Source organism: Bos indicus, chromosome 22 (assembly GCF_029378745.1).
Source record: "Bos indicus isolate NIAB-ARS_2022 breed Sahiwal x Tharparkar chromosome 22, NIAB-ARS_B.indTharparkar_mat_pri_1.0, whole genome shotgun sequence".
Classification (NCBI taxonomy): Eukaryota; Metazoa; Chordata; class Mammalia; order Artiodactyla; family Bovidae; genus Bos; species Bos indicus.
The window spans coordinates 52,815,410-52,831,606 of record NC_091781.1 but is presented as its reverse complement, the minus strand read 5'-3'; the positions used below and the strand labels follow the sequence as shown (position 1 = coordinate 52,831,606).

At 44.9% G+C, this 16,197-nt stretch overlaps 1 protein-coding gene across 1 annotated transcript in view; it reads right to left on the bottom strand.

Annotated features, from left to right (window-relative positions):
- The window catches only part of LRRC2 (leucine rich repeat containing 2), a 39,103-nt gene extending 26,990 nt beyond the window's left edge, over positions 1 to 12,113 (bottom strand). Inside the window, exons 1-2 of the mRNA XM_019984483.2 lie at positions 11,966 to 12,113; positions 1,708 to 1,851 (exon numbers count right to left, since the gene is read on the bottom strand). Of these exons, the coding sequence (XP_019840042.2) occupies positions 1,708 to 1,832 (125 nt within the window). The 5' untranslated portion in view covers positions 1,833 to 1,851; positions 11,966 to 12,113. The remainder of the gene's footprint in view (positions 1 to 1,707; positions 1,852 to 11,965) is intronic.
- Between the last annotated feature and the right edge of the window lie 4,084 nt (positions 12,114 to 16,197).

Here is a 16,197-nt window from a genome sequence, read left to right as displayed (position 1 = left end):
TTTCACAGCCAACAGCACAGCCACAGCGAGGCCTTCTATGCACTGAGCACTTTTCAGACCAATGTTTCTAATTTTTCCTTCTTCATTTCTTAGGCTGAACCTGAAAGTAGATTCTGGCAATGCGATGAAAAGATATCCATTCAGTCCTACCCAATACATCTTTCCTATATCACAAATTACAAATTGATGTGACTATTTCACGTATCTTGGTAGTCAACATAGAACAGAGAAAAAAAGGAAATCAGATATGCAACTTTAAAAATACTTAAATACTAAATCTTCTTTGGATTTCTTTTTTAAATGTTTATGTCTTAGTCCCTTTGAAACCTAATGATAGAAAAGTCACAATATCAACTATTTTTACAATGCCATTCTCTTCCTTGAGAGTAACTAACATAAATAAAATGTCACTGTCTTTATACTCTATCATTCATGTTAGTAACTGAATAATCTCCCCCTGGAGTCAATTTTAGTAGAACTTCAAATACCATGTAAACATACAAAATAATGTCATTAGGACTCTATTAATTAAATCAGTAAATGTGCAAATAAAAACTCTTTCCTTAGGCAACGAGCCCACAGGCTTAGCCTAGATGGCAATAGCCTCATTGGATGAAAAATTCCTCACTTAGAGCCTAACAATAACATCTCTAGCTCTCCCTGTAAGTGACTGAGTTTCATTCATGTAGAATGATGCTCTCTATTTGATCTCTACTTATAACATTGAAGTGTGGGGACAAACACAGTTACAAAATGAAACACCACGAAGTGAGGTAACAAAGCCCCTCGCAGTGATGGTTACAGGTAGCAGCTTCATTATCCAGCATGATCAGAATAGGTATTTGTTTGGTCAAAATAGTTCAGAGAAGTGGAGAACCAAGAATAAAGAGACATTCACATCCTACACATTTTGATTTTATCCTAAAGCACCAACATATGTCACCATTTGCCAACTTGTATGGCTGTCATGGACCGCCTTTGAGAATGGATCTGCAATCAGAATCCCACTCTGCCTTTCTTATGTAAACCACACCCATAACACACCATCCAAGACTTCTAGTTTGAGTTTCTTCACAAGGAGTAAAAATTACAGACGTGCAAAGCCACCTGAATGTGCACCCTTTCTAGCTCACTGTACCTGTATCCGTCTTGCACAGTGTTAATTCAGTTGTGTGGTTCATACTGATCACACACGTAGTTTTTCCAAAGCACTCAACTTAGTTTTCACAGACACAATAACTCTCTTTTACTCACACTTCACGAGTGTGTGATAGCAGTCAAACCACATCACTCCAATCCAGGTAAAAAAGGCATCGACGCAATAAGCCTTATCTAGTGTTCAGCTCAACAGGGGAGGGCTGAGGGCAGGACAGACAGCAGCCCTCACATGGCCACAAGGGGGAGAGCATCAGACAGCCTGCTGAGGTGAGGTGCGCGGTCTTCTCAGGATTCACTATGGAGACATTTATCGCGTCACTGCTGTCTTTCCATGGCTAGCACGGTGCCTGCAATGCGTGTGGGTCCTTATAGCTATACGTGTTACTGTTATAGGAATCAAACGTTCATTGTGGGCAACAGATTCTGAAGCCCAGTGAGCACATGTCACTGACAGGGAGAAATCTCAGAGGAGAGGCACCCCCTCCATAGCATAACTGCAGCCTCCCTATTCACTAAAGACAGTGCAAAGCAAATACAGAGAACACATACTTTTCCAAAGCGCTTTTTTCAAGCCTTTCTGCCTCCTTCTTCTGCCAGGCTTTGTGCTTCTTGACACGAGTTTCCCACAAGGCTCTGACGACGGAAATGTCAAATACGACCACTTTATGTCCCATTTTGGAAGCATGAAATTACCTGTTTAAGAAACATATATGTCAGCTTCATACACACAGAGAAGAAAATAGTTTTAACTTGAACTTTAAAATATGAGTGAATCAATTTTATCACTAATGGTGAAATGCCCTGTTGCTTCCAGAATGGCAGTTTCTAATGTCCTTAAGGTCTGAGAGGACTCTTGTCTGTAAGTCAAAATTCAGCACTCAACTGAGGTCATCTCCTCTAGAACATCACACTTATCTCTTTACCCCTCAGCTGAAACATAGGTTCCCAAAGCCCCCTGGGCATTCCTCAAGCTTCATGGTTCTACATTCTATTAAATTTATTGGAATCTGATCTTCCAAATACATTGTAACATGCTCAAAGATAAATTTGATGAATTAATTAAAACACACATGCCAGTTATCTGAGGCTAAACACCAACCACCATTAAGTAACAAACCAAGCATTGTACCAAACCCCACTGAGCATTTTCCTGCCTGGGACTAGCCACACAGCCTGGGCACTTGTCCTATAGGTTTTTCCTGTGACATGAACCCTCACAAGCTGCCGATCTCTGTTTATGTGGTTTTCTAAATGCAAGAAAATTCAGACTCAGGTACATCTTGGTCATCACCACCTGGCACATAGTAGGCTCTCCATAAATATTTATTGAAAGAATAAGTGAGTAAACGAAAGAATGAAAGCGAATAAAAGATTTGCACCCAGGTTGCCTTACTCTCAGCCCACTCAGTGACATTTCTCTCTTCTTTTTATTTTCCCACCTCATCTTTACTGTTTAAGTGATTATTTGCTCACTGCAAAAAAAAAAAAAAAGATCAAGGTACATTTCAATATTCATTCCATTAAGGCATATTTTCTTCCTTGTTGAAGTAACACAAGTTTCTAGATATTGTTTTAAACTTCCCCTACCTACAGCATTGAAGTCTGGCTAAATCCATTTCCTGATCTGCAAAATACACAGAGCGTCAGTTGGCAAACAGTATGGCTGTGAATATTCTCTGTTCCAATTCCAGACACTTTTTAAATAGCAGTCAGTGAGGATACGAAACCAAATATTTCCTCTTCTGCCTCAAGTGTGTGCTCTCCACAAATGGCTTGCCAACATGAGTGGGAGAATTGGCTTATGTTTGTGCAGCTGAACATCTGAGGTCCATGAGTTTAGTCTGAAGAGCTGAAAATACTGACCTCAACTGATTCCCTTCTTTCCTTTCTGACATCTGGGACTGTCTTTTGTCTCCCTTTTACCTAAAGGAAATTTTTGACAAAGGTGCAAATGATGCAAGTTTTTGTGTGGACATATGTTTTCAGTTCTCTTGGGTAAATACCCAGGAGTAGAACTGGAGAGTCCTATGTCAATTCTATGTTTAACTTTTTCAGGAACTGCCAGGCTGTTTTCCAAAGCACTTGCACCATTTTACATTCCCATCTGCAGTGTCTAAGCGTCCCAGTAGCTCCACATACTCGCTGACATGGTTAATATCTCTCTTGGTATTACAGCCATCGCAGTGGGTGTGAAGGGAGTCTTGTGGTTTGCATTTCCCTGACAGCTAATGATGCTGAACATCTTTTTATGTGCTTATTGGCCATTTGTATACCTTCTCGGGAGAAATGGCTAGTCAGATTCTCTGCTCATTTTTTAAATTGGGCTGTTCGTCTTTTTACTGTTGAGTTGTGGCCGTTCTCTACATATTCCAGATACTGGTCCTTTGCCAGATGTATGATTTGCAAAAAGCTTCCTCTTGTCTTGTAGGCCACCCACCACGAGAAAAGCAGGAAACCTCTTCCCTGGTGGCTCAGACGGTAAAGCGTCTGTCTGCAATGCAGGAGACCCGGGTTCGAACCCTGGGTTGGAAAGATCCCCTGGAGAAGGAAATGGCAGCCCACTCCAGTATTCTTGCCTGGGAAATCCCATGGACGGCGGAGCCTGGTAGGCTACTGTCCATGGGGTCGCAAAGAGTCGGACACGACTGAGCGACTTCATTTCACTCTTCCTACTACACGGTCCCTGCAGTGTCCTCTCCGGAGAAAGGTTAACATGATGTTCACTTCAGAGGACAAATACTTAGAGGAATTCCATCGTACACCACAGAATTCACACATTGAAGGATGCACTCTGAGCTGAGAGGCAATAAGGTGATAGCTCACACAGCAGGTGATCAGTTTGGTTGGGTTCAGACCTCGAATTCCAACCTGCCCCCTGAGGTTGTGAGTCACACAGCAGATCCCGCTTGACTTGGCAGCACTATTCAGCTGCTCCACGGGCGCCACCTAGTGGCCACCTGGGACGGTCTGATGGTCCATCCTGGTGGTCAGTTCTAACAGACTTGGACATGCTGTTTAGGGTCAGATCCGAAGAGGTGCAGCTCGGGGATGAGCCCAGGAGTTCATAAGCAGCCTTTCAGAGTTGTTCTCCACAGCCGCTCCCTCTTTATGTCTCTCTGGTCCTTCCAGATTCCTGGGGCTCCCTTTTCAGTCCTCTGGTCGGAGACCTGAGACTTTAGCTACCCTGCTTCACTGTGCATGTCCTACAACTGTACTGGTTCCAGCAGCAGGAGGACAGTGAGAGGGGAAACTCGATGAGAGCTCCTTCCACCCTCTGGGGACCACAGTTTCACCGATCAGAAAGGAAGGATCCTCTCTCTCATAGTCTGGGTGACTGACGTCCCCCACTACCCATTGCCCTTCACAGCTCCTGCTACACAATCCTGTGCGGGCTGAGGCATGAGAGAGTGGAGAAAAGAAAAAGGTAAAAGAGAGGGATTTACTCCCCAGCCTCTGAGCATTAGGAGCCCCATTCTCACTCCTGGAGCAAAATTAAGTACTTTGTCTTTAATTCTGGGTTTCAGGCTGCCTTGAGTCCAGGCTCGGGAATACTTGAGGGGGAAAAATAGGGAAGAGACCACAGGTTCTGTGCTATTTTGAATTCTGGTGTCCTTCCCTTCTTCTCTTGCAACTGTTTACTTTCCAGGGACTTCATATTGCTGTTCTGTGCAGGATGTCCAGGTTTTAAAGCTGCATTTAGTGGGAAGGATGGGTTAAGTGTGCTTGCTCCATCTTGGGCTTCCCTGCTGACTCAGACAGTAAAGAATCTGCCTGTTCCATCTTACTCCAAACCAGAAATCTCTGTATTTAATTTTCCTTTCACCACTTTCCCTACTCTGCTACCTTTAGCTCAGGAGCACTTTTTTTTTTTTTAGAGCCACACCTTGTGGCTTGTGGTATCTTAGTTCCCCAACCAGGGATTGAACCCACATCTTCTGCAGTGAAAGCACAGAATCCTAACCGCTAGACCACTAGGGAATTCCCCTAAGCTGCAAAAGTCTTAAGGCTTTGACTTTTGACAAAAAAGCTTTCATAAAGGAATGCCAAGCATCAGCTTGAAAACAAGAAGTTAAAGACTATAGCCAGTAATGGAGAATACTTGTTAAAAGAGAAAGAATCAGGCAGCCTAGTTTCTTTGAGGAAATCTCTGTACATAATCCAAGTCTACAAATAAAAGCAAACCAGAAGGCCAAAGTAAAGTGAACTGCTTTTGAGTAGTGTAGACAGCCAGTCATCCAAGAATAACCAAAGCTGGAAGCCTCGCCTGCTGTCCAGGGTGTGTGTTCTAGATCAGCCAGTCATGGCTCCGATTCTTTTGTGGTATTTCTTTAATTTTCTTAGGTCAGTAAATCCACAAAAAGTAACCAGATCTGTACATTAATTTCTATGCATTTAGAGATATGTAATTAAAGTCCCTGAATTACAGAGATTGCCTCTTCTTGATGCCTTTGTGTTATATTTTTAAATAGTTGTAAACCTGGTGGCTCGGACAGTAAAGAATCTGCCTGCGATGCAGGAGACCCAGATTCAGTCCCTAGGTTAGGAAGATCCCTTGGAGAAGAGAATGGCCAACCCACTCCATTATTCTTGTCTGGAGAAGTCCATGAACAGAGGAGCTTGGTGGGCTACAGTTCATGTGGTCACAAAGAGTTGGATACAACTGAGTGACTAACACTTTTCACTAAACCAACATTAGTCTCAGTATTTTGGTGGGAAAGTGTCTATCCTGATTGTCATCTAACCACGTTAATTATTTTCATTTTCTGCCAAGCAGAAAAAGAGGTACTATCCTTCAACTTGGAGAAGGCAATGGCACCCCACTCCAGTACTCTTCCTGGAAAATCCCATGGACGGAGGTGCCTGGTAGGCTGCAGACCATGGGGTCACGAAGAGTCGGACACGACAGAGCGACTTCACTTTCACTTTTCCCTTTCATGCATTGGAGAAGGAAATGGCAACCCACTCCAGTGTTCTTGCCTGGAGAATCCCAGGGATGGGAGAGCCTGGTGGGCAACCGTCTATGGGGTCGCACAGAGTCGTACACGACTGAAGCGACTTAGCAGCAGCATCCTTCAACTAAGGGGGATCTGAATGTGCCAGGATTTAAGTCAAAGTTTTGCCTGTCAGATGTTCCACTTACAAATATGCATAATGAAAACTAGAGACTCTAAGTATAGTAAGTGGTGACTGTATGCTGGGGATCTACACTGTAAGAAGCAGAGATCCTGGGAAGCGGAGGAACACCAGCTCCTGAGTCCCAGGTCCAGCCCAGCTGCTGGCACCCTGTGCAGGACAGGGCTGAAGTCCAGGGGCCCCTGGACAACTGAACAGGTTTGACCTTAACCCAGGAGGTCATAGCCCTATGGGTGGGGCTGAGACTGGGAAAGTGGTTTTAAGACAAGAGCCCATGAGTCATTCCATCCAGGGATAAAAAGCCATTTGGAGCCAGGGCAGGGATGGGGAAGCCAGAGAGGAGGCAGATTCAAGGACGGACGCAGGAGCCACTTGCTTAGCAGCCTGGGGGGAATGAGAGTCCCCTGGCAAATTCACAAAGTTAATCTCTTCTTTGTACCATGACCTCCATTCAGTCCACTCTTTCAGGTAATTACATAAAATGCAATTTTCTAAGCATTAACTTTCTGTAGAGCTATAGAAATATCACCAAAGTATACTACACCAAAGGTTTCCCGGGTGGCTCAGTGGTAAAGAATCCACTATTCCTAGGTCGAGAATATCCCCGGAGAAGGAAATGGTAACCTAGTCCAGTATTCTTGCCTGGAGAAACTCATGGACAGAGGAGCCTGGTGGGCTACAGTCCATGGGGTTGCAAAGAGTCGGACACTACTGAGCGACTGAACAACAGCAATAGTATACCATAGCAGAAGAGAAAAATTAACCTCTTCAGGGCCCAGTCTGCAAACCCTGAACACAAAGAAAACATTAACCTCTCAGAGAAAACACCATAACCAAGGAGACTCTCCCGAGGCAGCATAAGAAGGCAGAGCTTTAGGCTGGGCCCACAGTCAACTTAACAGCAAGGATTCATGGTTCCAAGAGGACTCTCATGCCGGCTCTCTGCTGGAGATCTGGCTTCACAAGGTGAGCACAGACTCATGAGAACAAGTCTCCCTAGATTTGGCCATAGGGTCTACAACCACAGAGCACCTTCCAGAGAAGAAAATACTTGGGACTGTGAGAGGGGAGGGATCCAATGTGTCCCTCACTACGACAGAAAAGGGCACCGGTATAAAGTGTGGTCAGGTTCACTCCCCTCCAGTGTTTCAGGCCCTGAGTGACAAGGTCAACCTTCAGAGATGCTCATAGGTTGGATTCATTGTGGAAACAAAGTTTTTTTTCCCTGGAAAAACCATTTGCTTTACTGCAAGATCAGCAAACTTTTAGTAAAGGGCACGATAGTAAATATTTTATGAAAGTACTTATATAACAAAAGAGAAAATGCCTGGTCTTCCTGCCTGTCTGGCATGGGCCTGCCCAAGCAATGAGCTCGAATCTATGCTTCCGCCCAGTTGCTGCCCACTGGACACATTCTCAGGACCAGAGCGAGCAACAGATCCAAGAGGAAAAGGCTTGGCAGGCCACGAGCATGGGGCAGAGGAGGGGGGACCCACTATAGTCAGCTTCGCTCTCTGCCCCAGTGATGCCTGTGTGTCCTCCCCTCCCACTCATCTCAGGCTGGACATCAGGCTGAAGGTCAGTGACACGCTAACTCACCAACTCTCAAGCAGAAAGTCGACTGCTTGGGGCCTGGCAGTTGCCAGCAGTAGAGTCTCAAATATGTGAATGGCAACCAGTGTGGGCCCTGGGCAGCACTGAGATATGGCTGGCCAGGTAGACAGGTGGTGAGAGCCTAGGGGGAACGGGAACAAAGGGCGTTACTCCAGTTTGGTCTCCACGGCTCACGTTGCCCTGGCAGTGCCCCTGTGCCCAGCCTGTGGGTGATCCTTTGCCGACCCCAGCTTTCGTGAACAATAAGAGAGAGCAGCTTTCATTCCCCCAGGCTGCTGACTGGGTGGCACCTGCTCCCCTGTTCCTGAATCGGCCTCCTCTCTGCTCCCAGAATGGCTTTGTTTTTCCTGGACACAAAGTTCTAGTGGATGTGAGAGCTCTAAATGACACGCACAAATGCGTCGACTTTCTTCTTTTTAAAAGGCTAGAGCTTAATTCCTCTCTCCTTGACCTTGGGCTGGTCTTCTGGACTCGCTTCTAATGACTATGATGTGGTAAAAGTGATGGTGTGTGACTTCTGAGGTGAGTCATCACCCTCTCCCTCAGCTCACTCACTCTGGGGAAAGCCAGCCACCATGTTCCGAGGTGGTCAAGCAGCCCTATGGAGAAATTCCGTGTGAGAAATTTCGTGAGAGAAATTGAGGACTCCTGCCAACGGCCACGTGAGTGGAAGCTGCCTTAGCAGCAAATCCTCAAGCCTCCGTCAAGCCTTCAGATGACTGTAGCCCTGGCCAAAATCTAGACTTCATGAGAGACCCTGAGCCAGAATCATTCAGCTAAGGCACTCCTGGTTTTGAACCCTTCAAAAGTATGGGAAAACAAATGTTTATCCTTTTAAATGTTGGGATAATTTTTATACAGCAATAAATAAATAGTAATATAGTACAAAGGAGGCACTTATAAAAATTAGTCTTAATTTATAGTGACATCTGGTGTCTATGCTTCCTTGACATACCCACTTCTCACACATATCTCAAAAGAAACACGATTCCCTCCAAACTTACTCATCTAGAATCTATCCATCCCTGGCTGCCTTAATTCCCCAGCTTGACAATGACTTCACATTCATCTGGAGGTCATTTCTTTATGCTGTTTCCTCACCCTGATCACCCACTATGAAGACGTGCACACACACACACACACACACACTCATTTACACATCCAACCTATCCTGTAGGTCTTAGAGGGCACGCGTTTCTCACCACCAATCCATGCCACATCTGGCCCCAGTTGTGCAAAAGCCTCACAGCTGGTCTCCTGACTTCCTACTCACCCGCGTCCAATCCATTTGCTACACAATGGTGAGCATCACCATCTGAGGAGAACCAGACCATGCTGCCACCTGGCCCAAGTCCTCCAGAGACTTCCCTTTGGGCTGAGAGGGAGATCCCAGCTCCTCACAGGGCCCAATAAGACCCTGGCGTGACTTCCCCTCAGCCATACCCCCCACTCGCCCCCTCTGCTCTCCTCCACAGAGCCTGTCCACCCCCTGCCTCATCCACCCCCTGCCTTGTCCCTCCTCAGACAGCACACGCGGCTCCCTCGGCCTAGACGTTTCCCCCGTCCAAACAACTCCCCCAACCCCTACACCCTTGGACTCAGCTTCTGCTGTTCTCTCGTTAGTGTGGCCTCTTTGTCTAAGGCAGAGCCCCCTGCTGTTCTGTCTCTCAGACTATTCCTTACTTACTTCACAGCATATCATACAAGTTGAATCATTCGACCATTTGTTCAATTATACTTTATCTGCCCGTCGATGGACAGAAACATGGTTTACTGACAGGAGCTGCCACCCGAGGGGCTCCAGACTGGGGCTCAGAGCCTGACCCTTCAAGTCAGCCCTTGACGCTAAGTCACAGACACAGTAACAGACACAGGAACTAGAGAGGGCTCCAGGCTCCAGGCTCCTGCTTCTGAATCTCAACACAGAAACCCCGGGTATGCAGCCTGTTTACTTGGTGTGTATTTCTGCTCGTTGATTCCCAGGAACCCTAAATAACTGACATTTAGGAACACTCATTAAATGCAGAAAGATGGACGTCCTTGCCTCTGAGCTCTCAATCTGGAGGGATGAACAGATGTTTAAAGGGATACATTTCAGTGCGGCGTGTGGATTCGACAACACAGACTGAAGGAGCTGCTGTGGGAGCCAGAAGGGAACAGATGCCCTGAAGTATGTTGGGAGGAGGGTGGATAGTCCCACAGGGACTGTGAGAGAGCGGAAAGGACTATTCTTCTGGGTTTAGTTGAATGGTTTTCCGTGCTCCCTCCCCAAGTCAGGTATATCAGAACCACTTTACAGAATCGTCCGCTATCCCAAGCCAGAGGGTGACGGAAGAACACGTCCTTTGGCCCAGAACTCTAGTGTCCACTTAGAGTCACAGGACAGGGTTCCAGGTAGGAGGGGAGGCTTATGGGTCACCCAGTCTTCTCACTCTTGGTCAAATGACAGACTGGGCTGGAAGGTGGCAGGGCTTCATCTCAGAGAATTTAGAGTGGAGAGGATCTGGGCGAGTCTGGGAGGAGACTCAACTAACCCCACAATTCAGGTTCCAAGCCAGTCTTGATGCTGCCTCTGTGAGGCTGGGAGTGGGGACAGTAGCAAACAGGGGAGGAGGGAGCAGGTATCAGGGGTCACCTGGATCAGACACAGGGAGAGAGGGCTGGCTTGCCTCCTCCCCACCTGCGCCTCAGAGCCCCCAGGGACCCTCATTCCCTGGACTGACCGGCGCCAGGCCTTCCGAAGTGTTTTTCCAGGTGTATTCTCCGTGTGCAGAAAACACCTATCATCAGCCTTGCTGGACCCAAGGGGATGACTATAACCAACAGGAACTTCCAGTGACACCAAGGCACAGTGGGAGAATAACATGGCAGACGAGGGTCTTTAGTGGCTCACAAATTCTTTCCCATCCTCACATAAGGCCTGGACCCCAGAGTTGGCACACAGAGTGAGTTTTCTGATAGAAACAGTGGGGGAAATAGTGGCTAAATCTTCAAGCGAGGTCAGTCACAACAGTCACACTATTTCAGCCAAATTCTAAATTAAGTCACGTTTTATGTCCCTTGATCAGAGTTCCCCCGGGGGGACACCCATTATTTTATGGTAATTTTTTTAGGCTAGAAAATCTGGCCATGGGAGGCAGAGGCTCCAGGCAGGATCGAGAGGACAGTCTCAGAGTCAGCCTGCAGGGCTGGAGTCCTGCATCCGAGGCGGTTACCTAACCTCTCTGAACCCCAGTGTTCTCATGCGGACACACTGTAACAGCAGCACTGAGCCTACAGGATTAGTGGGAGGATCACGAGTGATCATTTGTGTCAAGTGCTTAAGACAGTACCTGGCACCTAGTAAAGCTCAAAAAGCTGTCAGTTATTTAAAGAAAAGAAGAAATTAAGACACACATTGTTCCCAATTAAACATAAGATAAGCATAAGAGATAAAATACACGAGCATCTGGGGATTTTTCTCTAACAGCCATGAAGGTTCTTTGGGAGAACACCCAGCCTCTGAGTTAACAGAGAGGATCTGGTCATTAGAAGAGCCACCAGGACAGTGGAACTGCTTACAAAACTAGACAATTCTCTGGGTTTCCAGTCTCTTTCCCACCCTCATCCCCAGCCTCTCCTGCAGGACAGACTTCCCCGGCCACTTGATCATCCCCTCCCCGGCACTTAAGAAGCACAAACAAAGATGATTTATCTCCCCTGGACAGCACTTTGGACCAGCAGGCTTTGAGTTCACCCTTGGGTACAAGGATGACGCTGGGAGTAACTCACTAAGCAGGAGCAGGAATGTGTGGAGCCGGTGCCAACAGACCCGCGCCCTGGACAGGCCCGCCCACAGGCTCTCCTTCAATTCCAGGCCATGCCCTAAAACGCAGATAGATGCGGAATCTTTTGCCTGCATCCACGTTCAAGCCTTGGCACAGCAGGAACAGACATAAACAAGGAGGCACTGACCCCCACCTCCGCAGGTGCCACACACCCCCTCCCTCGCTTTCCCCACAGTTCCCCCCAGGTTCAGGAGCTGCCGCGCACTGACCCCCCCCCCCCCACGCCCACCTACCCGTGATCACGCTGCAAACCTGAACCCCTGCCGCGCTCTCTGAGCGGAATCCGAGCCTGCCTGTTGACACCGCAGCAGCCACACGCTGCGGCCGGAAACGCTCCGACCACGGAGCCTGCCCGCCTGTGCGCTAACGGGCTATATTTGTAAGCTGATAATATGATCTGTAGGACATGTGCTGATAAACTATCTATCTATTCTATGTGACTCAGCCCGGCATGAGACAAAACAGACTTGGGAGGGGAGGGTTTGGCACAGGGCAGCAGGCCAATCTGAGCCCTACAACCCGGGATTATCTGCACCTCCCTGCAGGCGGCCGGGCCTTTTGACATTGGAAATCCTGAAGCGTGTTAAACAAAACAGGCCAGAGAAGGCCAAGGGTGCCGCGTTCTTAGCCCGCCAAACTAGGAACCAAACAAAAACCAAGATAAGAAAGCCATATGACCAAGGAAATGTAAGGGCTGGTTCCCCCTCTACCCCGCCCCAGTATTTGAAGCAACAGATGTCTAAAATCTTGGTTTCACGGTACATTTTTTTCTTAATTTAATTAAGAAATTAATTTCCTAAAACATATGTGAGTTTAGGTTCTGTCTAGAGATTTTACTAATTTGGCAAATATGTTTTCCTGATATCCAACATTGGGACGATGTGATAGTCACTTAATAAGCAGTAATCATGTCCAAGACAACCTCTCTCAGTGCCTCTTCATGGCACCAGTTCCTCATACACTTCACCCTAAAACAGCAAAATACCTTTGTCTAGTATATACATAAAAACTCTAATTAGAAAATAGTTTGATTTCTGAGGGACTATTTTCTATATGGAACATTTTCTATTTATTGACATTTTAATTAAGCTACCATTTAAAATGGTATACTAAGTTGACATTGACATAGTCACTCAGTCCTGCCTGAGCTCAACGCCCTGGGTTCAGGAAGGCTGCACTAGTTACTGAATCCAAGTGATCTACTGATTATTAAGCCAGATTTTCAAAATTATTTTGTCCAACTTTCTAATTGTTTTCTGCAGATTTGATTTACCTTTTCTATCATTACCGAAAGTGGAAACTACAATCATAAAACTAACTGAAAGAAATCTCTCATACATACTTATTTTCTTCCACAGGGATTCATCTATTAATTTACCAAATATTTATTAAGCGCCTACTATATTCCTGGAAATATGTTTGGTATTAAGGATTTGGTAGTGAATTAAACAGGATCTTGCCCTTTGGAATGTCACAGTTTGTTGGAAGAGTGTCCTCTAAACAAGCATTTAAATATCCAATGGTAAACTGTGGTTAATGCAATGAATCAAAAAAACTGAGAGTTATGAAAAAGAATAATGAAATAATCACTGATGATCTGACCTCTCATATCGGTCAGATTTCTTAGTTTGTAAAATTTCTGGGAGACACAGCAAAAAGATGGCCATGTGCATACCAAGAAGAGAGGACTCAGAAGAAATCAAACCTCGTAATATCTTGATCTTGGACTTCTAGTCCCCAGAACTGTGAGAAAATAAAGTTCTGTTGTTTAAGACCCTTGGTCTGTGGTATTTATTATGGCAGTGCTAGCTAATTAATAAGTAAATTTCTTAAGAGCACTAGATACAAGATCAATACAAAAATTAGTGCCACAAAAATGGAAGTAAAAGATACCATTCACTTTAACATTAAAAGAATAAATATTTAGGAATGATCCAACAAAACTCTATAATATCTCTATATAGAAATTATTAATAAAAAATTTTTTAAAGAAATTAAATAGCACCTAAACAGATCTTCATAGACTGAAAGACTCAATATGACACAGATAGTAATTCTAAAGGATCAATGTGCTTTTATCAAAATCCTGGCAGAAATTTTTAGAAATTTGGAAAATGTTCTAAAAATTAATTGGAAATGTAAAAGGTCAAGAAAAGGTCAGTTTTCATTCCAATCCCAAAGAAAGGCAATGCCAAAGAATGCTCAAACTACCACACAATTGCACTCATTTCACATGCTAGTAAAGTAATGCTCAAAATTCTCCAAGCCAGGCTTCAGCAATACATGAACCATGAACTTCCTGATGTTCAAGCTGGTTTTAGAAAAGGCATAGGAACCAGAGATCAAATTGCCAATATCCGCTGGATCATCGAAAAAGCAAGAGAGTTCCAGAAAAACATGTATTTCTGCTTTATTGACTATGCCAAAGCCTTGACTGTGTGGATCACAATAAACTGTGGAAAATTCTTAAAGAGATGGGAATACCAGACCACCTGACCTGTCTCTTGAGAAATCTGTATGCAGGTCAGGAAGCAAGAGTTAGAACTGGACATGGAACAACAGACTGGTTCCAAATAGGAAAAGGAGCACATCAAGGCTGTATATCGTCACCCTGCTTATTTAACTTATATGCAGAGTACATCATGAGAAACACTGGACTGGAAGAAGCATAAGCTGGAATTAAGATTGCCGGGAGAAACATCAATAACCTAGATATGCAGATGACACCACCCTTTTGGCAGAAGGTGAAGAAGAACTAAAAAGCCTCTTGATGAAAGTGAAAGTGGAGAGTGAAAAAGTTGGCTTAAAGCTCAACATTCAGAAAACAAAGATCATGGCATCTGGTCCCATCACTTCATGGGAAATAGATAGGGAAACAGTGGAAACAGTGTCAGACTTTATTTTGGGGGGCTCCAAAATCACTACAGATGGTGACTGCAGCCATGAAATTAAAAAACGCTTACTCCTTGGAAGGAAAATTATGACCAACCTAGATAGCATATTCAAAAGCAGAGACATTATTTTGCCAACAAAGGTCTGTCTAGTCAAGGCTATGGTTTTTCCTGTGGTCATGTATGGATGTGAGAGTTGGACTGTGAAGAAGGCTGATCGTGGAAGAATTGATGCTTTTGAACTGTGGTGTTGGAGAAGATTCTTGAGAGTCCCTTGGACTGCAAGGAGATCCAACCAGTCCATTCTGAAGGAGATCAGCCCTGGGATTTCTTTGGAAGGCATGATGCTAAAGCTGAAACTCCAGTACTTTGGCCACCTCATGCGAAGAGTTGACTCATTGGAAAAGACTCTGATGCTGGGAGAGATTAGAGGCAGGAGGAGAAGGGGACGACAGAGGTTGAGATGGCTGGATGGCATCACTGACTCGATGGACGTGAGTCTGGGTGAACTCCAGGAGTTGGTGATGGACAGGAAGGCCTGGTGTGCTGCAATTCATGGGGTTGCAAAGAGTCGGACATGACTGAGCTACTAAACTGAACTGAACTGAAAAGGTCAAGAATAGTTGCTATAAAAAAAAAAAAAAGAATAGTTGATATAAGCTGAAGTATGAAAGGGAGATAACTTACTATTCTGAATATCAAGGACTTTTTAATTATAAAGTATAAAGCTACAGTATTAAAGACAGAATGATATTGGTATAAGAAGAAAGAATAAGGCATTAGAAAAGAAAAAAAACCACTTCACACAAACACATGAACAACTGATTGCTAATGAAATAACCTGATAGATCAGTATTATAGGAATGATCTTTTCAATTGGTGGTGCTGCAGTGGAATACTATACAGCAATTGAATATGAACAAGCTTCTACAAACAATATGGATTACTCTCACCAAGGAAGAGCAAAAAGAAGCAGATATACATACACGCTGATGGTTATAAAAAGGTCAAAACCATGCAAACCCAACCTTTGGGATTAGAAATTTAAAACATAAAAGCTCTGAGGAAGAGGGAGTGAGTGGTGGTTGTGAAAAAGCAGGAAGTGGACTTTTGGGGTTCTAGTAATATTCTTCTTCTTGACCTGGGTTGTGGTTCCATGGTTCTGACTTTGGAATAATTCACTAACCTGTAACCCTAATTACTTGTAGACTTTTATCAAAGTAAAACATACTTCATTAAAAAAATTTTACCTATTCATCTTATATTGCTGTATCAAATTCTCACAAATTCAGTGGCTTAATAGAATATCATTTATTCACAGTTCCCGTACTTCAGATATCTATCCTGGATCAACTGTTTCCAGAGTAGGGAGCACCTCAAAGTGCCCAGGGTCATTTGCATACAGGAAATCTTCTCCCTGGAGCACAGTAACCCATCTCTGATACAGCCTGGGTTTTGCACTTTGGCCTCCCTCCGTCCCTCCACTTGCATTTCATCCATTTCAAAACCATTAAGAGCTGTGAAGAATGCCTGAATGCAATCTGATACAAAATCCACTTAAGAAGCACTTTAAA